This window comes from Neopsephotus bourkii, unplaced genomic scaffold, assembly GCF_033783945.1.
Source record: "Neopsephotus bourkii isolate Nb327-2 ecotype Australia unplaced genomic scaffold, CSIRO-AGI_Nbou_v1 NB_1589, whole genome shotgun sequence".
NCBI classification, from domain to species: Eukaryota; Metazoa; Chordata; class Aves; order Psittaciformes; family Psittacidae; genus Neopsephotus; species Neopsephotus bourkii.
This window is the reverse complement of record NW_026902065.1, coordinates 7,171,714-7,198,858: the sequence shown is the minus strand read 5'-3', so window position 1 is coordinate 7,198,858 and position 27,145 is coordinate 7,171,714. Positions and strand designations below refer to the sequence as shown.

Sequence of the window (27,145 nt, the reverse complement as noted above, 5' to 3'; positions counted from 1 at the left end):
TGAGAGAAGACTATCTACATACATGACTCAGTCTGAAGCAATGAGATGCAATCTGAGCTGGGGAGCAGGCAATCTATGCTTGCAATCCTGAGCAATTTTGAGGGAGGGAAGCTGACCTAAGCCCAAAAAGCTGCCCTGAGACAGACTTCTCCTTCCCACTTGAATTCTGGAAAACAAAGAGTACTAATTCCTATTTATTACCTCCTCCTGACCATCAAAGGGAAGAGTGCTCCTTCTCTCATACAGTTACTCCCATGAAGAGTTTCAGTCTGAGATAGCCAATTGCACAAGCTGGAAGTTACTAAATAGTAAACCTGCCACTGGAATCAATACAATGCAAACCCAATTAGTTTTATGTACAATATTTTTATTATTACATTGATAGTCTCTGTTAAATTAACTTGGGCACTCCTAGCACATACCCAAGGAATAAATCTTTTTTACATTACACACAGTAATGCCAAGAGGGACACAAACTCAGAAAAAACTTTATATTCTGTTGAGGAGATAAAAAGTTCAATTACCAAACTGAAAGGTATGTATGCTATAGGGAATGTTTGGATATTCAAAATTATCTATAATTCTTCTCTATGGGATACTTGCTGATGAGTAAATTCTGACCACTTGACAGTCTTGCTATGCAGTGAGAAGCATGGCTGGGACGTATTTCTCTGGATAGTAACTGCTAGCATGCTTGCTGTGGTGCTCACTCTTGTTATCTTTGCAGACTTGGAGCCACTGGCTGTAAGAGATTTATGAATCTCTCTGGTTCCAGGCACTTCCAGCAAGCGGTGCTTCAGGGAGCCAAGAAACAGAGCTGGAAAGGCAGGAGTGCACTTTAAAGCATTTCCCCTCCATGTGTTTATAAAGCATGGTATGGGAAGAAAACACAAACACATGATCAGTGTTAATTCTCAAGGCTTAAAAAGCATGTGGGCTGTAGCGCAAGGCTGCTTTGTGAGCCCTGAGCTGTGTGCGCAAGCAGAGGAGACAAAGATGCTTGTGGCTCATAGCGTTGTGGTTGAGGTTTTCAGTTTTCTTTGCCATATACCAGCCAGGCTTTGAAGATGGCCAACAAACATCTTCAGGTATGAAAGTGCACCTACACATAGGTGCATCTAAATGCAAATCTGTACAGTCATGCATACACATACAGAAACTGATGGAGGAAACAGGACTGACTGTCTAAGTCCTTTGTCCAGCTTCCTGTCCCTAAGGCTGCTGTGGATCCACATTCCCATGGGTAATTGCCAAACCCAGTGTGCTCTGGCTGCTGTTTGCTGCAACAAGGCAGTGTTGGCTGGAGTTTTTTAGCTTCGGTCCTTGGAGTATCCCTGTTAAGGGACACAGAAGGGTTCATTCCTTTCACTCTGGTGATGCAAAAGCAGTTAAATGTGATTCAGAACAGGGGCTGGAGTCCTGAGTTCGTTTTTACAGCCTCAGTGATTTGTGATTTTATGCTTAAAATATTATGCAGATATAGACATAGGGAATGCTGGTATGAAAGAATGAAATAAATATTCAGCTGTTTTCCCATGCTCTGGAAGTAGAAGAACCTTTAATATCAATGGAGAAACAGTCTGTGTAATTTGCTCTTAAAATGTAGGGGATTTGCTTTAGAAGAGTTTGCATTTTTCGACAGTAGACATCTGTCTGACAAGATTTATTTTCTTTTTCTGTCCATTTTCTGTCCATGATTTTTTATAGTTCATAATAGTTGCAGTATTTTTACAAACAGTTTTTGCTGCTGAAACAAGTGCTGTTTCTCCACTGCTCCTAGACTCATAATTCCCATCACTGGACTGATGAATGTCCTTTTCTGCTAAGTGACTGGATATAATTGTTCTGGGATTGAACAATTCAGGATTCTCCATGTACTCAGCACTTAGATGCACACCTATGCATGAACATACACACGCATACACAGACATATACACACAAGTAAATATATAATTTACTTCCAAAAATGAGCCACACTGCTAAATTCAGCACCACGTTTTAATGCACCTTCCTCCCTTGCCTCAGGAGGGTTCTGAAGCGTGGGTTTAGATGACCTACGTTCAAGTGATAGAACCAGAAAAAATGTGTCATCATTAAATTAAACAGGGCCTTTGACTCTGCTGAGGACATGTTCCCTTCAAAAAAGAAGGAGCAGAAGCAAAGTCATGTGCAAATAATGAAAGAATCATTGCAGACTGTTTGGGAGGACAGCTCTAGGAAGCAGAGGGTATGTTCACAGGCATTGTTTGCTGCTGGTATCCACAATGCCCTTTGTCTTCTGCAAATGTTATTGCAATTAAAAACTGGCTCAGCCAAATGAAGTGAATCAGACAGTGCTTATTAGAAGAATATTTGGAATGAATTATATATGGCATAATTTCTTAGACTGACAGTTATGAAACCTCTTCCTTTTTCAGAGGGCCTTTGCATGCCTTTATAATATTGTTTTTCTGGCCAGCCAAAATATGAATTTGCTTCCCTAGCTAAGAAATCAGCGTTCTCCAGCTCGTACACATAGGTATGTAAGCATAAGTATAGTATACTTTTGTACTGCTTATAGGAAACCCACAGGATGAAACAAGCACATGTCTGTCTGGGGCATACACTGAAATTTCTTTGCCTGTCACAGAATGTGCCTCCCAAGCCAGCACAAAAATCAAATTCCCAGGACCGAAGATAACAATTTTCTCCATTTAACATGGAACTAGAAAGTGGATTCCACAAGAGGGAGCTAGAAAACAAATAATCTTTCTTGAAGCAGACTATTAAACCCTTTACAGCATAAAGTGATGGACGTGCTGTATTTGTCCCTTATCAACCACAAGAGGTGGCTGATTTACCATTGCATCAAGTCTCCCACTATGATGTGTCTTGGTTGTATGGAAACATCAAGTCGTGCTTCAGGGCTTTGTAAAGACTGACAAAGGATTCAGCCCAAGCGTCTTTCTGGTGCCCCTGGGACTGTGCAGTCCTGTAGGCTGTGTAGACCATGGTCAACACTGTCCTTTCAAAATCTTCTTTCTTGAGGACCCTTGGGTAGGAAGACAGCATGCTACTCAGCCTGCGGATCTCTGTGATGCTCTTGGGGATAATCTCATTGCAGATGGTGTCAAACTCAGCAGCCTTCCTCAGTGAAGCAAGCTCCTCATCTTTGATGGAGATCCTCTGACTTTTGTCAATGTCAAGTTCAGCTAAGAGAAACTGGTACAAAATCAGAACACAGAAAGCTATTTATCTTCTCCAAGAAACTCTGCACAGTAAATGTGAATTAAAAACATGTACTTAGGTCTTTACTTTAGGTCAAATAGAGACAAAACTTTCATTGCACTGGTTGGAGGTGGTGCAGAAAGACTTCATGCCAATATTAGACTTCTGTGTTACCTACCTGGGAAAATTAGAGACAGGCTATGGGGAAAGGAGGAAGGAAAAGGAAAATCTAGGTAGTCTTCTGTTGTCAAAAACAGGCATGGGTTGCTGCTGGTGCTACATGGGTATTAGAGAGACAGCAGCAGAGCTGGGAAAGGCTGTTTACCCTGTCAGGGATACCAGCAGTGGCCTAGCTCTATGAGAGAGCACAGCACTGGCTTCCCTGCCCATTTCCCCTGTTTGGACACTAGCCCCAGTTTCTCAAGGTGTGGGATAGATAGATTTGACCCATGTACCTTCTTCAGGTGGGCCACTGTTCCTTAGCTGACCATATGATACTGTAGACTGTGCATTATATCTGCAGTCTCCACTGCTGTGGAAGAGGGGACCTGAATTATTTTGAAGTGAAACACTCAGGCCCTTGGGATCTTGGGACTAAGATTTAAAACAAAGAATTTTAATGCATTATGTTGTTAATACATAACTGTTCTGGAAGAAACTTGCTTTCAGTAGAAAGCTGTTTGCTTTGGTTTTCATTTTGCCTGTCAGTGAACTAGAACCCACTAGTCTGAGGTACTGTAGGCAACTTCTGCCTGCATAAGTGCTGAAAAAGCTGAGGTTGTCGTATATATGTCTATTCCTTCCCTTCTGGTGAGCTGTTACATAGTCAGCAATGGGTTTACTGCAGGAATGAGTAAAAGTGTCATGAAGACAGATAATGGATAACCCCAGTGTGTACAATAACCCCAGTCTTGGTTAAGGTTTAAGGTACCATCTGCTCTAGTATACTGAACCTCATAAAGCAGGACCACATCTTCCAGCGAGTTTTGTAGCACTGGGTTAAGGAAGGCAGCTGAGGACCTCTTGAATCGCTGAGCAGCTGGGAAAAGCATAGCTGGAAAATAATAATGGGAAAAGAGAGGTTCCATAGGGTGGCAAACACTGAAAAGAGGAAGTACTTTTCAACAGTAGATTCAACCAAAGAACTTCTTGTTGCAAAGACTTATTCTACACTGACTTCTCACTGTAAATAAAATGGGTGACGTGGTCTGCTTTGACTCTAATCTACTAAGGATGGAGTTTAGCTGTTTGTCCTGTATCTGTACAGTCTAATACAGAGGGAATGTCCAAGCCTGGGACTCTGAGATGCAGCCATGATGTAAGCAATAATAATGATAACTGCAATATCAGCATTGCCTGAAATACATATTCTTCTCCTGGCTCTGCAAGGGGAAATTGATAATGACCCTCAACAAAGCCTTCTTTCTTCAGGCCACTCTCCTACCATCACACTTCTAAGACCCTATGTTTCTACTGGTTTCAGCTGCCTAAATGTTAGTCTCTCCTGACAAAAACTACGCCTTCAGAGTAGGTCACCTTATCTGTCCTGGGCATATATGTCTGGAAAGAGCTACTCACCCTTTGGGAATACCTATCTATTCATTGAGCCTGTTACCAGCTTAGACAAGATAGGTACATTCAATGAGGCGAATCCCATTTATTATGACTTTGATACTTCACAGTGTTATAGCTAGAAACAACAGAGTATGCTATGATGAGATACTTATTCACTACTGCAAAGTGTACTACAGATATTGGTTCATGGAAATGAGACAGAAAAAATACGTATAGCTCCTAAATTCAGCATCCCAGTGAGGTAGAGCACATGTGGAATCAGTGACCTGTACAGTCCAGAGTATAGAAAACATCTAATTCTATATTACAGACCATGAATGTGCCAAGCAAAAAAACAGAGATATTGAAAAGGATTTGGTCTCTGCAGTAGCCTTCCTCCAGCATGATGCCTTTAACACCCAACCATCTTGTCTGGCACAGCTGAGAATGTGGTGAGTTTGGGAAAGGCCACAAGCTGCCTTCAGGTTCTACTCTGCAAGAATGTTTGTCTGGCTGACCACTGGCAACTGGCCTACACCCATTTTCTGCTGCTACTCAATCTCTGATGTTCACCCCGTTTGCTCACAGATTTGCTGAGACACAATGGAGCTATCCCATCTTCTGCTCTTGGCAATTCGAGAATGATATTGAGTGCATGCGAATCACTTCAAACTTCAAACACTAATTGCTGAGTAATTAAAACTTTTATTACTGGGCAATTAAAACTCTAATTGCTAAGCAGCTGGCAGAAATCCAGTCCATAATGATGACAATCCATTTTTATCTCTTTTAGACCCTCTTTCAGGGGGAACAGCCTTTACATATGCAGATGATTTACACTTCAAATATACTTTGAGTCATGGAAAAGGTGCCTGTGGCATCTTCCTTCGGTGCTCTCCTGCTTATTGTCACGACACCAATCAGTTTTCGCTTTCAAGCGCAGATTCCCACCATGGAGCTGAGCTGGGAGTCATCAGATTCAGCCCATCACCACTCAGCCAGAAAAACCCCAGTGAAGGACTCGCACAAAAATGAATACCATATTAGGAATTTAGTAGTGACCCACTTGCTGAATCATGGGATCTCAGAAAGCAGCTGAGTTTTCCTACCCAGGTGTTCCCAGGATAACATGGATTAGGTTAGAAGATTCAAAAGGACAAGAGTGTGAGCTGCTATATTGTGAGAAAGGACTTCATATGCATATCAGAAGCATCCTCTGCAGGGACCAGGCTAGCACTGACTCCCTGATCTCATTATCTTGTTCCCAAAACATATCAAACTTTGTTACAGTTCTTGGAGAATCTACTCAGAAACTCTTTCAGAGCTCATTTGCTTTTGTCACAACAATCTGATTTTCGTGATCTACGTTTTATTTCATTCCTTTCCTCTCTCTCTCTTTCTGCACAATAGCCAAATCCTTCCAGCATCTCTCCCTACACAGTCCTTTCCATAAATTCACAAGCTCCTCTGAGACTGTGCAAGTATTCAGAGTAAGCATTCTCTGATTTTCATAACACTTACTTAACACACATGTAAATTTAGCACAAAAGCTGGGACAGAGAAAGATTTGAAGCCAGTTTCTGCATTTAGGGATTGCAAATTCTACTTGAAGCTTCTCTGCTGGCTTTATCTCCTGCAATTACTTCCATATCTGACATGAGCTAGTGGCGCACTATCAGAGAACAGCAAAAGGCTATTACTGTGACTTACCATCTCTTTACTATTCTCTTCCCTAATGGAGTTCCAAGTAAAGCCATCAAGCAGATCTTCCATAGGAAGATGCAGAGCAATGTGTGTCACTTTATGTTGATGTTGCAGCTAATTCATTTCAATGGCAGTAGCTGTGAATGTCTGAGCAGAGATCAATATTAGCAAGAGAAAGACCAACCCAGTGATCTCTGAAGTCAATGTAGAGACTCCTAGTGATTTATTGGTTTTACTTCTCCTACAAATGTGTCGAGACATCTCAGTGGGGATGTGGGTGCTTACGTCCTGAGGGTTGAACAGTCACATAATAAAAAGCTTATGATTGACAGAGATGAAGAAAGAAAAATAAGGGGTTTTCATTATCCTTACTGAAAACATTTTTTGTTGTGTATCTATGTATCCCTTCTTCAGAGGGGCCTTAGTAGAGCTCCCTGATCTGACCTCCCTTGTGCCCATTGAGGTCTCGGGGATGGAGGTGGATGGGAATGGTGGGCTGGGCACAGACATGTGCTCCCAGCCCACCTGCCCAGCTCTGAACAGCTTTATCCTATGCCCTGGAGTACATCACTGCTTGTGCCTGAAGACAGTGGGCAGCAACAAGTCTACTCCTAAGGATGGTTAAAACTGCATCAAAATGTGGTGCAGGAGCCCCTGTTTTCTGCACTGCTCACTGCAGGAACTTATCCAGTCTCCCACAACTCTGTCAACTCAACTCCACCTCTCCTTCAGAGCTACCCAGGTTTTTAAACAAAAGGTGCAGCTGTGTTTGCCAACTCATTGGCCTGCTTCTATTTAGCTCATGACAGCTTAGAAATTTCTTTACAGTTTAAGCATATTGAGGCTGACAATAGTTTTATTTTAAAGATGCTTTCATCTGTCATAAGAACCATGCCAGAATTTTCTGTACCTCATTAACCTCGTAATAAACATTTGTGATGGTCTCAGGTTTCCCATGTAGTTTTACTGGTGATGTTACAATGTTTAGTTTTGCTTTCCAGTTCACCATTTCCCAGCTGCTGCCTGTGATGTGTTTGCTCAGTAAGTACAGAGCATAGTTGCAGGAGTGTTCAATTATTTGTGTACCATCAATGCCCTTTTTTTCTATGAAAAGTTATAAAGCCAAAACCGTGAATCAGGCCAATTGCTCCAAAGCACGTAGAGCTCCCCAGGGCTCCATGAACACAGATTAACTGAGGTCACAACTCAGTAGGAATTATTTCTATTTACTTCAGAGGCATGGAAAAGGGCTATCTCATTGTTTCAGTGGGACCCTTTTTATGAAGGATGGAAGGAACAGAGGAACAAGAAGGACGTGTGGGCCAAAAACTCCTGTCTCCCCGCAAGCAAAGCAAAGGGGAGTTGCCTGTTGATGTGGTGAAAGGTAGTGGCCCAGCTGGAGTTGTCCTGTAAGCCAAATTCAGTCAGCAGGCTGCCAGTTGTATCCTCCTGTCTTAGATTATTAGGATCTGACTCAAAGTAACTCATGAAAATCATTTCTATGGGTATCATGGACTTCCTGGGACCAGCCCCTATTTCTGAGAGTGCAAAGCAAGAAGCAGTTGCACAGACAGCAGCAGTTCCTGTACAGTGATACACCTCAAAAGGAAAAGTGATGCCTCCTTTATGTCTTCACCAGCAGTTGTAACAGGGATTAACAGGGCTCTGCAAGAGCGTATCCTCTCAGACTACCACAACTGTCTTTTTACTGCAAGCTCAAAAGAACCCCTTACTAGTGAGAAACAGCTACAAGCTCAGCAGTACATCCAGCTTGATCCCTCACAGCAAAAGATTCCCTTTCCTGCTCAAAGCTTTTGAAGTCCAGACTCCTAGACCTCAACAGGAAGTTAATGCATCCCAAATTATAATGACAGTAAATTCTCCCTATTTGGCTTTATCTTATCAGTAAAGCAGGGAATGAAATTGTTTACTGAAAACAGTTGTTCGGCACTGGAGTATATTGATGAGTGGAAACAAACACGCATACTGCCCCCTAAATGAAAGGAAAATGCAAAACTTTCTAGGTTACTGTTCATGAAGGCACAGTAAAGTATGTAAAACATATTTATACACATTTATTGGCTACTGCTGTTTTATTCTGCCCCACAACAAGCCCAGAGAAACAAAGCATTTGAATTATGCTCCACTGGTGTGAGTTTTTCGCTAGCCTAAATATCACATAGCTAGGAAAATTAATAAAATATAAAGTATGGCTATGCTGAGATTTTTTTTCATGTGAGCTTCTGCAAGAGCTGAGAAAGACATCTCCCAGGATAGATGCATATCCCTTTATAAGCTTGCTGCTAGTCAGCTTGGAGCATTGCTGGTTCCACTAGTGAGCTGTAAATTTTCCTTGTGTCACCACATTTTTCTCTAACTTGCCTGGAACTTGCACTAAAAAGGTCTTAGCACACCCACAGTTTCCTGTCAAAAGAAGATATTTGTTGATAACCTGATTAGAGATTTCCTCACTAGCCTTGACTTCACTGAAAGATGAAGATGAATCTTCAAGATGAATTCAAGCATTTCCCAGAGCACATGAAATCAGCACTGTCCGCAGGGTGATTGTGTAGGCAGAAGCAGCAGCCATTAAAATGCCACGCAAAAATTATGAGTGATCTAGGCTGGCTGAACCTATTCTGTTGCAGCAACTGCTGGGCAGTTCCTAGAAGTCATTGCTGCTTTGTGCCTTCAGCAGGTATTGGTACCAGCAGCAGTGGTGAAACTTCAGGGTGGTGTTGACCTATGGGAGGTGCGTGGTGGTCAGTGAAAGTAGTGGCATAAATCACAAAAAATGCAGTGCTAAGTGATGAACAGGTTTCATGTATAGTAATCCCATCCTTTGCTTCTTGTCTTGCACTTTCCTCATCCCCAGAAGGATGTCTGTGCATCACCTAAAAGGTATTTATACTGCCTGGGCCTGCAATCGCTGCCACAGTCAAAATGGAGCTTTGGCTGGCTAGACCTGCAGCAGAGCATGCTCAGGCATAGTTTCTCTATGCTTCCTGAGTTTTTGCATTTATGCATCAAAACTGCTGTATTGCAAGTCATTGAACAATTTGCCTTAGCATAGGAGAAATTGAAAGAATGGGAAGCTGGAGGAATAAAATAAGAGGAATAAAATAAGGAAAACACACACAAAAACCTAGAAAGATGGGAAAACACTTCAGCTTCTGAAACTTGTATCTGGAATTGCAAGTACCTCCCATGACAATAAATGCAATGCAAAGGCTTCTACATTCCAACTTTAATACATTTAAATCTCCATTACTGGGAGATTAAATCCCAACGACCCTTAAGAGAACACAGCTGTGAGATGGAGAAGACATTTTAATTACAAACCAACATGAACTAGCATATTTTTAAAAGCAGCTACCAAGAGAATTTGCTTCTTGTTGTATTTTTTATTTTTTTTTTTTTTTTTAATTTCAGCTCCACATCTTTGCTATCTTGGCTCCTAAGACTAAAATTAGTAGCGGCAATGGTCTCTCTTTATTCCTGCCGGTTGGCTAAAAGTGCAAAGAATAATTTGTTTCTTCTTTAGTTATAAAAAGAGTGGTTAAGAGCAAAAAGCTCTCTCTCAAAAGTCTAAGTTTTGTCAATATGGATGTAGGAAGTAATCTCCCTAAAAAAGTTGTCAAAAAACCCCACAACCACCCACCATTTAAAACACTTAGAATTAATACCAGACTCTATTAAAATCCTTAGATCATCACAAAACCATTTTTTTCGAAGTTATCTTTTAATATCTTTTTTGTTTTTGTAAGAAACAAATGTAATCTGAAAGGGTATCCCAGTTCCATAAAACAGAACCCACTCCAACCTAACTTCTGCTCTTCATAAATGTCCTGAGATGTGTTATTTTAGATTAGCGTGCAATAGTGTTTCTACATAAAATCTAGAGGGATAATAGCCTTTCCAGCTACTTGGCATGAATAATAAATGTGAAGGTGTATTAGAAAGACCAGAAAACCCCTTGTGTTTACAGAAGTGTGTATTGCTGGAGAAGGAAATGACACCTCTGAGACTGTGTTTGTGAGAGGTGGAGGATTTTCTTTTCTTATTATTTAAGTAAAATGGTTTCAAAGATGTGACTGGCATCAACCAACTGGAATGATCTAGAGTTTATTCCCTCAGATGAAATTTCCATTATGCAGCATTTTCATCTGTACCAGCCTGTAGCAATATACACTGTGTTATTTATTCTTCCTTTGGTCATAAGAAGGGTGTTCCCACCTGGAATTATAAATCTCCCCCCCCCCCCCCCCCACTCCCCGCCCCAAAGAAAAAAAGAAGATGCAGTCAGCCAAGAGAGGCTTTTAATGAGCTGGAGTAAAGTTACCACAGAAGGTGTGAAGAGAAAAAATGAACACAAAGAAACTGAAAGTATGTGAAATACATTGTTATCCTTCCATTTGCTGCCATATTACCAGGAACTAGGGGATAGACTATGGTGAACACTGTATGAGTGAAAGGAAATAATAAAGGAACTATTAACTCTGTTCCATAGGTTTAACACTGACACGATAAGAAATTTTGGCAACACAGGAAATTTCAGGCAGAGTTGGAAAAGGAAGCAGTGTTTAATATCTCTGTCTTCATTGCAAGCTCTCCTTCCCAATCTGTGTTGCTCACAACATCTCTCATACAAGGGAAAGAAACAAAACAATCTTAATGAAACAAATTTGAAAATGTTTCTTACAAATGAGCAACTGAAGGTATCTGATGATGATCCATTCTACTTCCATTTATTCAGGAAGAAGCAGAGAAGGGAGGGAGGAAATACAGCTGGATGTTGGTGTTTATGTGCTGAGCCATAGGGAAGGACCATATCAGAGTGAAGTGGATGACTCCTGTTAATGGAGTGAGAGCACTGAAAATCAAAGCTCTGCTTCATGGGAAAAGGCAGAGCTGCAGCAGCTCCAAGAGCTCTATGCATCATGCTATTGCTGCTCTGAAAAGATAGCCCTTCAAAACAAATTCTTTTTTTCCAGTTCTCTGCTCTCCTTTTGTACTACCATCACAGAGCCCAAAGGGAGGATTCAAGCCTCACACCACCTCCTCCCAGGTATGTATTTATACAGAGCTGAGACACCCCACAGAGGAGAGGTGTCCAGTAGCTTAGAATGGCTTTTTTTACATTTTGTTTCACTCTTTCAGTCAGGCTTCCTTGGTTTCCTGGCAGGCAAAGGCAACTGAGAAGCTAGGGTTTTGCTGAGGCTGACCTAATCACAGCTGCAGCTGCAAGGGGCAGTCTGGCACGCTGGACCTGCAGTGAGGTTCTCCCTCCTTCTCTTTGTGCTGACACTGCTTTGCATGGCCACACAGTGAGTCAAGCCAGCATTCTGTCTGGTCATGAATGAAGGGGGAAAGCAAACCAATAAAAGAGTGGTAGATTTTAGCTGTCTCACTCCCTATCACAGTTACTACGCTACCAGCACTCCTAGTTGTGAGAAACAGAGAAATTGTGGTCCAACTGCTTTTAGGACAGTCCAGTTCTCAAATGACACAAAGATGGGTATCAGCCCTGCCCTTTCTCATGCCTGCACACCCTTGATCAGATCACCAAACTAATGGGCTCCTTTCTGTGGATGGTCACCTCAACTAGTGTAGTCATTACCCCTGCTAGAGGTGAGGATTGGCTGCAGGACCACTAGCTGCCAAATGCTTCTTTTCCCTTTATGCTTACATGTCCCAGAACTTTTAACAGAGTAAATTCAACCGGCACAAAGAATTTCTAAAATTTATTCACAGACTGGATAGTGAGAAGGGAATCAAAGATCCAGTCTGAACCACACATCTAGCAGGGAGCAGTATGAACTTCTTCATTATCACAAATGACAGCTCAGATTCTTCAGTCTAAATATCAACTGCTGTCATTGACTACTTCCATAAAATGTCTATTCAGAGTAGGAACAATATCATGTGCTTTATCTAAATGACCAATACTATGTAGGTTTAAGAGGTCTCTTTAAAATTATCATGCCTTTTTATCTAGCAGAATGGGAATGCCCTACTACATGTTAACAACAGAACTAGCAGATTACCATTTCGTGATGGCTTCCAGTTTGAAGTGTCTGCCTTTTCAGAAATGTGTGTTAATGAAGTAACAGTGCATTGGATATGTTGAAAGGGACACAACATGAAATTCTGTGCAGGTGGCCAAATGGATAAAATACATGGCTATTCTGACTTTAAAATTTATGATCTGCATATTAAGAAAAATGATGAAGGTTTCTTGTTATTGCTGACTGAATTGTCCTGTGCTGAATTATCCTATGGGAACTGTCCTACCTGAGATCATGGAGTTGTTATCTGAGGTAAAGAAAAACAGGAGAAATTATGGGGATCCTGAAATTATTCACTTAAGCAGTCTGTGAATTGTTTCAACTAGCAAGTAAATTCAAGTATTTGATGGTGGAGTTAGGAACTATTACTGAACTGATAACAAACTATTTATTATTTTATTTGTGTATGAACTGCTCACCCACGTATACTAGCACACATCCTCAAACTCACTATCAATAGTGCAGCTCAAAACTGAGAAGGAATAAGCATTATGTTGATTCTATCTTCTTCCTTAGATTAGAAAGAGTCAGAATTGTCTTCCATTTTCCTTCAAATCCCCATCCAATTGAAATAAATTGTTAGGAGGAGAACACACAAATCCTATTTTTCTGCTTCCTCTGCTCTGGGATTTGACTTGTTCTTTAAAAACAGGGAAACCCCAGCTGCCTTTCCAGCTGTTCATTGAGCTCCAAATGTCAGTGCACCTGCTGCTGGTTTTCTTAATGACATGAATATGTGCTGGATAGAGAAAGAGTGTAAATCAGCCTTGCCCGATAAAGAAAAAGTAGGGGCATACATTGCATATTTTCTAGTAGTGATGATAAAGACGTCTGGGAAAGTTACTAAGAGCTGAATATTGATTCAAGTATGTTTCTGAACTGGACCGGTACAGCTGTTTTGCCACCTGAGCAGAACATGAAGGGTGAAAAGCTGTGTTGTATCCCTGGGTAACAGGCAGGGGAACCCCTCCTGCAGCAGTGAGCGAAGAGCACTGTAAGAAGGCATCTATTCTGTCAAGTTCACACCTGCATGAATGTCTGGGCCCCACTACGTTAATTTCTGCATCTGCATGAAAACAGTATTTAAAAAAAAAAATGGAACTCAAATATAATCATTCACAAAATCTAATTGGTGAATTTCAATGTGTGCAGATTGATGGTGGGCCATGACAATCTTTGTGATACTGCCAGAAGCATAGCAAAGAAATCTGACAGATCAATGCAAAAATTGTTTGTATAGCTGCCTTCCCCACACTCCATGGAAATATGGGATTTCCATTCTACAAAGCTGTTGTTTTTTTCACTGTTCCTTGTTATCTCATGCTTTGCTGAAATCTGACTATTCCTAGATCTTTCAGGTTTCTCAGTCTCCTGAAATAAAGCTGAGACTGACATACAACTGGATTCACCATTAAGTACATAAAGACCTGCTAGAACCTTGAGTATTGCAAGTTGCTAAAGGCAGCTGGACACTGTGGACAAGGTCCTCAGATGACCTGAGCTGGCACTGTCAGCCCTGTGATGCTGCTTTATGGGTAGCCAGGTCACAGGGGGTCCTGTGCTGTGAAAGACATGATCGGGATCTGAGGGAAAAGAAGAAGGTTAGATTCAGGCCTACATAAATCTTACAGCCAACAAAATAACCCAAATACCTTGTTTTCTGAAGAGTATGACCTGAAAGACACAAAAATGCTGACAGTTGCTTCTGAAATTGGTGAAAATCCAAAACTCAACATCATCTGCTGCTGCAGTTCCTGCTCCTATGGATGCCATCCCTCAATGGCTCCCAGCCCAAGATGACCCTGCCAATTTTTCCCACATGTTGGTTCAGTGCTGTTCTTCCTTACCATATATTCTCTTCTCCTAGAGTCTTTTGAGGTGAAGTTGTAAAAGATTTTTGCTTACAGGAAAATAGGCTAAGAAAATGTTTAAGGAAAAAATGTTAATAACCTCGTGCTCTAAACTTAGGAAAAATGAATTTGGAGAAAGAGAGGAAGACTTAATTTCCAGTGAAAACATCTAGCATATTGCTGACTGAAACCAGCTGGGAATTTAGTCTTTGATTTAACTCTTCTGTGCATGGTGGCTGCTAAAGAAGGCATTATCACTCTGGAGAAGTTGTTAAGCTCTTGTGATGCTGATACTGTAAATTTCAGCTGTCTTTCCCTGTATTTATGCTTTCTTGTTACTAATTCAAACACTCTGAAGATTGCATTATAAAAGGTGCTCACTTAGAAAAGTTTTGGCCAGCATGTATACACTCCGTAGGTGGTTATAGGCCGCCAGTCAAAAACCTTTTGGTCAATCTGACAACTGTTGTCCCTAGAGGAGCAATCCTTTCAAACACTAGATTCATCGTGTGATAATTCTACATGATAGTTCCTCCTCAGCTTGGTGGTGGTAATGATCTTCCAGATAAGTTTGCAGAGATCATCTGATTATGAGCCTGGAATTGATACTTGTCTTACATCATCTTCATGACAGTCTTTTGTCATATTAGGGGAATTTTATTACTGGTCTTTGGAGTATAGGTAAGAGGTAATCATTGCCTGAGATCCTGGAGCACACTAATACAACACAATAATCATTTATAGGAGTAGATTGACATTTTGCATGGCCATAAAATAAGGCAGGGACTGATTGTCCCCATATTTATACTTCTAAATACTTGCCCCAGTAATCTTTAAGTTCTGTTTTGACCTCTGAGCAGTGCACAGATGTTAAGGATGAAGCAAAATGCAAACTAGCTTGTCATGGCTGAGCTCCTTGTACATGCTGGGTTAGTAGCTGTTACCCATCACATTGGGTTACAGACAGAGGCTTATGTGAGCGCTCCAGTTTGTTGTGAAAAGGACTCTCAGAAGGTGATTGTAACTTTGTTTAAATAATGCATGGGCTACTTTGTCAGCAAAAGCACCCATAAGGAAATGAAATGGGCTTTGAAAACGTAAGTAAATCACAATATGTTCAAGTAGCTGCTCCCAGCTGAATTGCAGTGAGAAGGACTATCACTCTTTTCCACCTTGGTGGGCAGACATTCAGGGGGTGCTGAGGTCCAGCCTCGGTTTCAGCAGCGTTCATATACAGAGGCATCAATTGAGATACATTTGCTTCTTCAAGAGTTAATGCCTTGTTTGGCAGCACAAATTCAACCAAACGTTAGAAGGTCCAGGGGGATATGATAGATGGGTCTGAAAAGCCAGCTGGACATGATACACACTTCCATCCTCAATCAAGTAAATAGAGAGGAAGGAGGGGTACCGACTATTTAAGACATGTGATGAGTTGGTTACATTTACCTCAATGACAAATATGTGCAAGTAGAAACTGAGCTCCTTGCCTTGAAGGTGACATTTCACCGAGGAGCCCTCACATGTTCCTTTGGAGCATATGTGGGCACGTGTCGCTCAGCTTTAGAGTTCACCTCAGCTGGACCATGCTGGCTGTGAGCAGCATGCACAGAGATTAGGGCTGACATAACTGGGCGTGTGCTGGACTGACAGATTGCTGGTCTGTGGCACATACAGTTAGTCATTCAGGGTTTGAAGGGCATCCAGAAATTCCCAGCAAATGTCCAACAGCCTGTTCCCTAAATACCATTTCTGGCTAGAAAAAGGAGTGTCTTTCTAGGGATATACAATTGCTTACAGTAACCCTAACAGCTATTTACCAGGCAGACTCTTTAAAAGACAGATTTCTTCATCAGCTGGAGCCCACATTTGCCTGCTGTGAACATGAGAAATAAAGCACCATAGCAAGACAAGCCCCAACCTGTGCAATTGCCAGCTTGTGACTGCCTCATCTTTCTCAGTCGCATTGTTAAACATCTGAATCCCTTCTCTGCATAACTGGGGGATTCCCTCCAACCGCAGCATGCAGCGCTGCCCAGACCTCAGCCAAGTGGTGGGTGTCTTACCACTCTCTGCAGCCGGGCTAGTTTTAGGGAGAGATTGGGTACAGTGAGAGAGGTACCTGATACAGAATGGCAGGAAAGTTAGATAGTGAAGCTAAAAACCCCAAGCCTGGGCCAGAAAGCAGGTTTTGGCTGTTCCTGGTGGTTGACAGAGAACACCTTGTATGAGTGCTCAATTTATCAAAACTGGGATCCTCTGAGCTGAACTCAGACACTGTGCTGCCTGCTCATTTCACCCTGACTTCTCCCAGGCATCCTGTGTGGAAGCAGGGTCACATCATCTTCATCCTTCTGCTGGAGAGCCCAACATACCACAGTCACACACTGCCCTTTGCCACTTGAGCCTGAGTCTGATTGTATCTGATATTTGATGGCTAAATCTGACTCCTATTATGGGATAACCAGGGTGGAAAAACCTTTGGGTACTTTTCTATTCTTCTGTCTTTGAGGGGCCCCAAATGAGCTTTTGATTTGTTAAGTACGAGTCAGGGTAGGTCAACCCCTTTGAGTACTGTTTATTAAAAACCCCAGTGGTAGAAAACAACAGAACAAGCAGTATATATGTTTTTGTCATTAGACTTACTACCTTCCAAAGCTTTCTGCCAAATTGGCATGGCAATCCAGAAAACCAGAAGTTGCTGTGGCTGTGACAAATGAATGGTTTCATTTAACACAGGCTGTACTATATTAGGATGTCTACAAGTAGTGTTTAATTGAAAATGGAGTTTGTTCAGTGCCAAGCTATGAACAATTGCAGTAAGTAAAAATGAGGCATGACTGAAATGTATTTTGTTTTAGGAGGGGGCTTAAGACATGAACAGTTCCCTCAGACATAAAACCTGCATTTAATAAATAAATTGAATAAACAATTACTTTGTGTTCCTTCAGTGCCACGCATAAACAGAAACTTAATGTCATGGCTGTTATGAAAACCAGAGAGGAAAGTGAGAGCTTGCAGAACTTGATCCACCCCTCAAGAGTCTGACAGGGGGAAAGAGGAACTTATGGAGCTATGGCACTACGACTGGCATTAATGGGAAAATCTGCAGTCCAACAGCCCCATAAACGAGAAAGTTTCTTGCAGCTTCTGTGGAATAAAACAGATTGTTTCTTGGGCTGTAGGAAGTCTTTTTTTTTCATACCTACATAGTTCATAAAGCCCAAAAGGACACACATGAAAAAAAATAACCGTGCAGTCACCTTGACATATTGCTGATTCAGTAGCAGTAACTTTAACTTGTATACTGTGATCAGTGTTGAATTGCCCAGAATAGCTTTTCTCATCATCCTAGTGTGCTGAGAGGCTGGTCAGACCAGAAGCAAGCACGAGTCCTGCTTACGTGAGAAAAAGGCAGTGCCAGCTCCAGAGAAATTGAACTATCCCATGAGCCTGACAAGCAGACGGGTAAGATGAAGACCAGCTGTGACAGATGGGCATCTTCTGAAGGGTGGGTTCAAATGGGGATACATACCATGCTGACAAGAGTCAGCTACCCTAATTTTAAATGTCTGTGTGCTTTAATCTTTCCCATCCATGTTTATCACCTTTTCTGTCTCTCCACAATTTACCTTTTTCTTCCTCTCATTTGTGCTACCTCCTTCCATTGACATTTTCACCTCCAGCTTTTTCTCTGTTTTTTCACAGCATGTCTGGCTTTCAACTTTGCCTTTCTTTTCTGCCTCTCAGTGGCTCAGACAAGCCCTGACAGATTGAAAAGTCTGTACTTTCTCTGAGACAGAGATTAGAAGCATCAGCGTTGTTTTGGGCATGCCACCATGTGCCAAATAGATGGATATGATGAAATCCTGATGTTCTGGCTCACAGCAGATACCTACATCCAGTCCAGTGCAGTTTACTCTCTTCACAATTAGGCAAAAACTAACCAGAATGTTCTGCTCCCCCAGTGTCATGCCAGAGGGTGGGGTAATCACAAGCATCGCAGCAGACCTTGTGCATTTGGGTCTCCAACAAGAGACTGCAGTGCATCATTGCCTTTCCACTGTACCGCTTCCTCCCAAATAACCTCTGAGCTTTGAACAACTTATTTTTCCCTTTCTCAGCAACTTTTGTTCAGCTACCCACCTGGCCCCTCCTGAGCAGAGAGACACTCAGCAAGTTTGGAGCCTGGCTCCTGGCTGGTGACCTGTTTCCCTGTGGCTGGGGAGGAATTTCCAGAGGATGAGTGGTATGTGTGCCGATCTCAGGGGAATGGGGGTGTTGCCAAGCCTAACCAGCAAACTGGGCCAGGAAAGGCCGCACATACGCTTTCACCAGAGGAAAGGAATGTTTGTGGAAACTGGGAATAGCGGAGCTTATTTAACTCTGCTCCTTTCCTCCTCACATTCTTTTTAGTTACAAGCCCAGCACTGAGCTTGCGCTGCCACGAGCACCGTGGCAGTGAGAAAAGAAGAGCCAGGTTATTGCTGCAGCCTCGACACCCTCTGTGGGAATAAAAAGAGTTAGTGGCTAAGGGTTAGCCACTGAGTAGGCAAGGGAGCCCCGTGGCTTGTGGTGCAGACAGTCTAGTTTAATGTCCCTGAATGAGCATGTATGCTGTGGGGGATTTATTGTAAAGCTGCAACAGAAACAGCCAAATAAAACAGGATTTCATGGTAATGAGAAACACAGGAGCAATAGAGGCATAGAGGATCCCTTCCTTGGCTTTACTTCCTTCAAGTGGGACAGAATATCCCATAGATGACTCCTCTTGGAGGCATTTTTTTGCGTATCTCTCCACAAGTGTTATTTGCAGCTCATCCTCAAGTTACGTTTTGTTTCTAATCTTTTTTATGATGCTTTAATACATTTCCTCTGCTTTCTGCCATCACCTATCCATGTAGCAGACCTGCACCAATTTCACCCGTGCCAGTGCCATTTTGCTGAAAACCACTTTAACCAACAAATAACACATTTGGGCTGGAAGCTTTGAACAACCAGGGTTACTACAGGAAACCAAATTCCAGAGAATGACCGAGATTGTGGTCTCACTCCTGTGAGTGCCAAAACTCCCATTGACTTCAGGGGTGCTGGTTTGCACATTTAGGTGCTTTCAAAGTTAAAACAAGGAGCAGATTATTTTGCCCACTTCAAACCAAGACACTCGCACAGCTCCCAGTTTTGCTGCAGCTGGGTCCATGTACCATGTACCCAGTTAGCTTCTCTGCATCTTGGACAAACTCAGCTCCCTGCAGCAGAACCAAGGTTAGGGTTAGGTTTTTCAGAGCCTGGTTGAAGGTGAGTGTGGGCTGTGCATGCAGGCAAGCACCAGTGTTTATCTCCAGTAACCTAAGTTGGCCCTATGGGTCCTGCCCTGCCTTGTACCCAGGCACAGGCACTGCATGCAAAGTTAATTGCTCCACCACTCAGTGCTTTACCTCAGCAATTTACATCTTGCTGTCACTATTTGAATAATCAGAGTCTCTGCAGCCTGGTGATGTTCATTAGGACCTGCTGACTTTCCTTTCAATGACATTGTACTATTCAGTGCTTTTGACAAGATTTCTTCTGCCTGAGAAGTCATTCGCTCCTGATGAATCTGGCATGATTTACCCAACAAGAAGAGCATTTTATGCTTCAGAAAGAGATTTTTTTTTAAATCACAACATACAGGACCATACACACAGAGCTGTCCTGAAGAGGTCTGGGGCAACTGATTTAATTACTCTGTGCATCACAATGAAAAGGGATGCTGACATTTCCTCTCCTTAAGTACACTGAAAGTTCTTTGGAGAAGGAAAGGTTTTTTTCACTCTGTGTGCTCGCATAATGTCAGGTACCAATGGGGTCTCTAGGCCCATCAGTCAAGTGTAAGATAATCAGGAGGGGACTCACATAGCACTGTACATCTTTGCATGTGTTCATGAGTTATTTCATTTTAACAGAGCTACTTCACCTGTGAAAGGGAACATTTTCTTAACAGCATACATTAAGAGCGGTGAGATGGTTGTTAAAGGTCAGGTGAAGGGAGGTATTTCCATGTGAAAGTGTGAGGAGGGATTTGAATGGCAGGAGGTGCTTCTGAGCTGAACTTTGGCAGGGACATGAGGACTCTTGTACAAACTGATCCAGATCCCATGACAGTTCTATACCTGGCACTGAGGCAAATAAATGGGACACTACAGCATGTAGTGTCCTAAAATCCAAGAATCCTGGGAAAAAAAAAGGAGCAAAATGGCAACAAATGCCTTACTGACTTGCCAGTCCTCAGTACTGGGATGGAACTGGGGTTAGTGAAAAGGTTGTACTGGTGCCATTTTTAGCTCATAGTTCTTACTTAGTCTAGCACATATCAGACAGAAAACATCTTTACTTCATGTGTCTTTCACTTGTTGCTTACCCAATTTTCTTCAAAATTGCCTAGCTCCTTTCTGACTTTTGATTCTGTTATCTAGTTTATGACTGTATGAGCTGTAATCTTTAGCCATTTTTGGCTGCTTCCTGGGGAGAAAGAGCCTCAGAATCACTTAGAGCCTTCCTTGATAACAGCATGACTGCTTTTATAAAGTACAATACCCATCTGTGATCTAAACTAAACTGTAGAAGATTCTATAATCTATCCTCTTTCTGATCTCATCACAGTTTGGCATCATTGCTCTAGAAGAGATTAGAAACTCTGATTTTTTTAAAGAATCCTTTAAGTCTTTCTGTTTCAGGTGTCCACTGTGAATTCTGATTTAGGGATCATCCTCCATGCAGGTTAAATTAATTAAGTCTGCCCTCAAAGAAGTATTTGGGGAATCAGGACATGCTAAAAAGGATTTTGATTACAGTTGCAGCCTTACCCCATTGGATATTTATCCTACACAGGTTAAATCCTTTAAGAGACTCTTACATTCTAGCTACCTTTCTTAACACCAAGCAGTTGTCCCAGGTATTAATACGTAATCCCTTTTCAGCCCCTTCTTCAGTCCTCTGTCTCTGCTCTTTCTGCAATAGCTCTTTATTCAATAGTTTCAGACTGTCACTGCAGCTGATGCCCAAGGAATTTGCCACTAGAAATAGGACGCCATGTCTGTGCTACACAGTAAAGCTTAGGGCAGAGGTGTCAGAGCCAGAAGAAGTGTAAGCATATCAGTGTGGTACTGGGTCCAACCAGGTGATTCCTGCTGAAAGGCAGTGCTCATTCTCTTGGGCACGTCCTATGCATGTGACTATCATCCTGCAGGGACACCAGCTGGAGTCCTTACACTATCCCGTGAAGCGCAAGGCAGGCAGCTTTTCTCAGCCCTGTGTCTGTGGTTGCTACTCCACACATCATTGTGCCATGCAGATATCCTTTTTACCTCCTTCATTCATTAATTCTCACATATTTTCCAGATCTGCTTGAAAATGTAGTTTTGTCCTTGCTTTCTTCTGGTTGCTTAAAGGGCAGAAAATATTCTTCTAATGCCTCCTTTCTATGACTTACAGTGTAGGACAAATTGTTTTTTAACAAGACCACAATCTGGTATACTCAAGGCCCTCTGGACATACGTGTATATGTGTTTGACCATTTGTGTTGTAATTACATGCTGTGTTCAGGCCATATTCCTTTTGCTTGTCTGTACAAGCCAAAATGCCAAACCAAGTGTTATTGTCAGCAGTGGAATCCCACAAGTTGCTCAATAAGGGAGTGCCTGGCTGTAAGGATTCCATGTGAAATGAGGGACGAAGAGAGGCAAATAAGGGCACAAGGTGTGGGGATACACCACATGCCCTAGTCTCCAAGGCATTCATCCTTTGCCCACACAGCAAGATCACCAGCAACCTGCTATATAGCAAATTATTACATAATATAGAATAGGTTAAATACAGCTTCCTTATAAAAGGACTGTCTGGCTTTCTAGCAACAGCCTAACTCTGTCTTCTACATATTCCTCCCTCTCCTGGCACCAGAGACCTGCCAGCCTGCTGTAGCTACGCCCACAAGCAGAAGCACCGTGCAAAAGTTGCTCATGTAGCAGCTGCTCCATCAAACTCACAAGCTCAGTTGCCACAACACTAGAGCAAATACTAAAATTTTACACTGCTGTGAGGAAATTATGAGGATGGGCCTTCTGTTCTTTCAAGTAATGCCTTCTGCAGAACGCCTCTAAGGAGAGCAAACTGTTCCTCTGATGTTTTAGAACAACCATTTGACTTTCACAGAGCTCTAGAGACAAAATAATGCACTTGGACCAGATAGGGCTGGATGCAACTGTAGTAACTGCTTTTGAGGTCTCAAAGGTACAGCACAGCCATTCTGCAAAAGCATGAAACCTCGGTAGGCTAATATAGCTATTACATCATTTTCGCACTTGAGAGTGAAAATTTTTACTTTCTTATTTCATGTCTTCAACACAGAAAATCAAAAAGCATCTTCACTCCCTGAGCAATCATGTTAAGCGTGGTACTGTTTGTGTGTCATTTATTTGGATCAGGAAGCCCTTACAGCAAATAAATTACAGCCAGCCAAGGTGAAACATGCTAATAAGGATTGCCTTAGAGGTTTCTCCCGAAGAAGCAGGCAATTCTTACATTGCAGATCTGAAGATAACTTCTGCTTTCCAACATACCGGCGCTCATCAGACTAGTTTGATGAATGCAACGAGTGTCAACCAGTGACACTTTGTGTAGTTACCACAGCTGCATGGGAGATTTTGTTTATTTTTTGTTGACAAATAACAGGATTTATTCCCTGGTTTCTCCATCAGAAACACCTCTTAAGATCTAGGATTCTTATTTGTGACCTTCAGAAATCTGTCCTCACCTTTACCATCGCATAGGGAATATCACGCATTAGAGACCTAACATTTCTTTTCTCCCTGAAAAGAGGTGCTTCACAAAATCTGAGAGTGTAATGCCACACAGCTAATCCTACAATAGTTTCAAGGAAACCTGAGACGATGACAAACAAATTATTTCATCACCATTCAGGATCTTTTCCTTATTACTCCGAACACGTCCATCCTAGGGACCAAGCTTTGTGTATGACTTCTGGACTAATATCCACAGCTGGATCTAGGCAGGTTGAAGACTGTGATATTTATAACACAAATGGATGGGTGAGTGAGGAAAAAGAAAAAAAAAAAAAAAGCCAAAAAAAACAAAAAGGAAAACAAAGCCACTCAATTTTCCTGCATAAATGCTTATATATATATGTATCTATGTATATATATTTCCAGTCATTGACACTTGCAAAAGCAAAGAGAAAAGGGAGGTGGCAGCCTGGAGTTCCCACTCACCAGTCAGCACAAGTATGTTCATCTTTCCTGACGTCTGACTTTTTTCTTGAGCCAAAGCTTCAATACTTAGCTACAAGGGCTGGGCATCCAAGGCTGCCCCAGTGCCCCCTAGTGAAAAAACAATAAAAGATGGACCTGATTTTATCCGGTATTGACTGTCCATTTCTACTGCAACCAACCACTGTTGGTAACTAAGGCAGGATCCTTTGTCATACTGGTTTGTAAACAATCTGGACTGCTAGTAAAAATGGAGATCATATGCAGAGCTGTCTTTCATTTCCATCAGACCAGGTCTTTGCTTTTCCATTGCAAAACTTAGATCAGGAATAGGATAAGACCTAAATGACTGAGGTTTAACCCAGAGTCAGTTGTTATTTGTGGAGGGGGGAAGAGCTCTGAGTGTGCAGAAGGGTGTGTCGTGCCTCAGTGCTCAAATTGCCTCTGAAGTTTCTAAGCAAATCAAATCTTAGGACAGTGCTCTGGCCTTCTAGATACTGCAAATTAGGATGGCATTGGTTGGGCTGACAGATAGATAGTTTAGTGGAGTGGAGGTTCTCTGACGTAACTATTATTGAAGGAATCATGCCTCTAAAACATTTGGAGCTGAATAGTCCCAACAGTTGTGGAGAAAAAATGTGGTTTCCTCCTCAGCAAATGTCTGTATACAGTGCTTGTGAGAACTGAACTCCTTATCACAACGGAGAATGAATCTTCTCTTCCCTCTGAAGTCTCAAAAAACAAACTCTAGAGTTTCCAAAATGAAAACAGTCTGCTTTCCCAAAAGGCATAATAGAATTCTGATGTTTTTCTTTAAATATTCATGGCAGTTAAATGGGCCTTTAATAGTTGCATGGATTCATTTGAGGGTTGTGTTGTTAATGAAAATAAGTGTTAGCAGAACTGAAGAACATCCTTATATTGCATAGAGATTATTCCATGGAAATGAACCTTTTTCTTTTTTTTCCATTTCAGAGGTAAGGTGATCTCATTCTTCCAAAAGGTAGGGTTGGGTTTTTTTAATATATACAGATTTAGTTCTGATTTTATCACCCTTTTATGTCACCTCTGAAAATGTGAACACTTACCCACAGAATTAAGAGATTTTATTATGAAAATTGGTGTCATTACCATCTATTATACAGTAAGAGAAAAGTAAGATATATGCAGGTATAATGACTCATCCAGTGTCATCCAAGAGACTGATGAAAACGTTGGGGAAAGAATCTGCCATTCTGAGTCCCAGGCCATTGCCCTGACAGTAAGCCCCACTAACTGCAAGGAGCAACTAAGCATTCATACAGCCCTAGCAGAATTGCATACCTCTTCATTGATTCATTCAGCTGTTGCCTCCCCTGTAAAATCAAAACCAAACCCAAACAGTAGACTAGAAAGAAATCAGCTATAGTTATAATGAGGAAGACATGGGTGATTGGGGTGGAGACAGGGGCACCTGAATGCTTGAGGTCTTAACAGACTCCAGTTCTTTTAAATATCTGGGAATTTCAATATCAGAACCAAAGAAATCTTTGGGGAGGTGTTTCTTTTCTCCACTTCAAGCAGCTACTGAACCCATGCCAAATACCGAGGAAAGAATAAAACAAAAAAGGGAAAGGACATCATCCCTAGCTTTTAAGCAAGCATCTCCTATACAATCCAACAGTCCCAAAACATTTCATACGTTACTGTCACACACTTGAACACAAATATGTCACAACTACATATTGTCATATTGGCAGCTGAAGCCTTATAACTTTCCTTATGTTCTATGTGCTAGTCTGTCAGTGTAACACCGTAGGCATTCCTAAGCACCTTTCAAAATCCAGGCATTGTTGTGTTTACTATTATGAGTTATCTGCCTGGTATTTGCCACCTGTGACTGCAAAGGCTTTTGCTTTAAGCTTTCATCATCTACGATTTTTATTAATGCAGGAGAAAAGGGAGAAAGAATGAGAAAGAAAAAATTAAGAAAATAATGTTGGCTTGGCTCTTGGGATATTTTATATATATTATTTATATTATAATACAATACATATAGCATTTTACCTTTATGCACTTATGCATGTGCATTTTTCTATTTGTCTATATAATTACTTAGCTGACCTGTTTAAAGGAGAAAAAGAATTTGAGAGTTGGAAGGGACAGATTATATATATATTTATATATACTACATATAAATATATGTATGTATATGTAGAATATAACATAATTTCAGACCAAATCTAAAAACTCAAAGTTTTCTACTAAATAGTTTTTCATGTTTAAATCTTACCTCTGTTCCATTTGTGGGTCACAGTGGCATGAGCACTGTAATAGAACAGCAGCAGCAGTAAAGTCTTCCAAAGCATCCTTCTCTTTAAAATACTTATGTCTAGCTGTATAGTAGCTTTTTTAATTTCCTAGTTCCTTTCTTTTCAGGAATAAATAAATGGCTTTTCCTTTCCCCCTCCCCCTTTGAAGGAGAACCTGTCTGTTCTGAGTACAGCTGAAGTCAGTGTGCAGCTCCACTCCCAAACCAAGTCTCCTCGGGATCAGGAAACTTACTTTCACAGACAGACTTTGTTTTTATCCACATCTGGAATGACTCATAGTGCATGTGAGTTTGCTGGCAGCTGTGTGAATAAATATCATTACATTTTTGTACTTGAGTTTCATTTGTTATACAGGCCAGTTGGAATTTATTTTTGTCCAATAAAGAGCCACAAGTAACTTCATTTAAGGACACTTTTGGATCCTAGCTCAGTAGCTACTGCTCTGTAATGCAGGGGGCTATGTGCTAACCCATGTCTAAAGTAAAGCCCTCATCTGGAATGATAAACAGCTTCCCTTGGATGCTAAAGTCAGGGAGTGGGGTATGTGCTCTGCAAGAACATTTTGCTACTGTGATTCATATAATCACTCCTTTACTAAGAACATAAAATGCCACACTTAGACCAGTTGGTCTTTTCAATCATTTGGCCAGTGAAGAGAACAGGAAGGTCCAAATCCTTAACTAGCTCTTCAATGACCCTAAAGGGAACATTAAGCAATCCTAAAGGACAATCTACAGTAGCCAGTCTGAGTGTGGAGAGGTGGTGCTGACAAGGCTACTGATAGAGGTCTCCTTGTTTGACCTTGACCCCAGGGAAGACAACACTGAAGTGTTTACCCCAGAGCAGCCCAGCGTGTAAGAAACTGCAGGTACCTACTGTCCCTGGCACAGCTGTAGCAGCAGCATTGAGGGGTCCTTTGTGGGAATACAACACTGGAATAAATAACAGCAAGTTACTGTTTGTTGGAACAGAATGACAAAAAATGAGTATTTAGCAGAATCAAGGGATAGGGGATACACCATGTGGTGCCTAGAAGTGATGAGTCTAATTCTCTTCTTTTATAGGTGAGTGTAAGCCAGGAGCAAATCCACAAACATGAATTTACACTGGTGTAAAAATGGCACATAAGAAAAGAGACTCCAGCTCAGAAGGTATAAATAGAAGAATTAAGGGAGAGGATCAAGAGC

At 41.6% G+C, this 27,145-nt stretch overlaps 1 protein-coding gene across 1 annotated transcript; it reads right to left on the bottom strand.

Annotated features, from left to right (window-relative positions):
• Positions 1 to 346: 346 nt before the first annotated feature.
• FAM180A (family with sequence similarity 180 member A) lies at positions 347 to 26,414 on the bottom strand. Its single transcript, XM_061372010.1, has 3 exons — positions 25,919 to 26,414; positions 4,161 to 4,261; positions 347 to 3,201 (listed from the first exon to the last, which is right to left on the bottom strand). Exons 1-3 carry the CDS (start codon positions 25,992 to 25,994, stop codon positions 2,860 to 2,862), a joined length of 519 nt encoding a protein of 172 aa, XP_061227994.1. The 5' UTR covers positions 25,995 to 26,414; the 3' UTR covers positions 347 to 2,859.
• Positions 26,415 to 27,145: the final 731 nt, after the last annotated feature.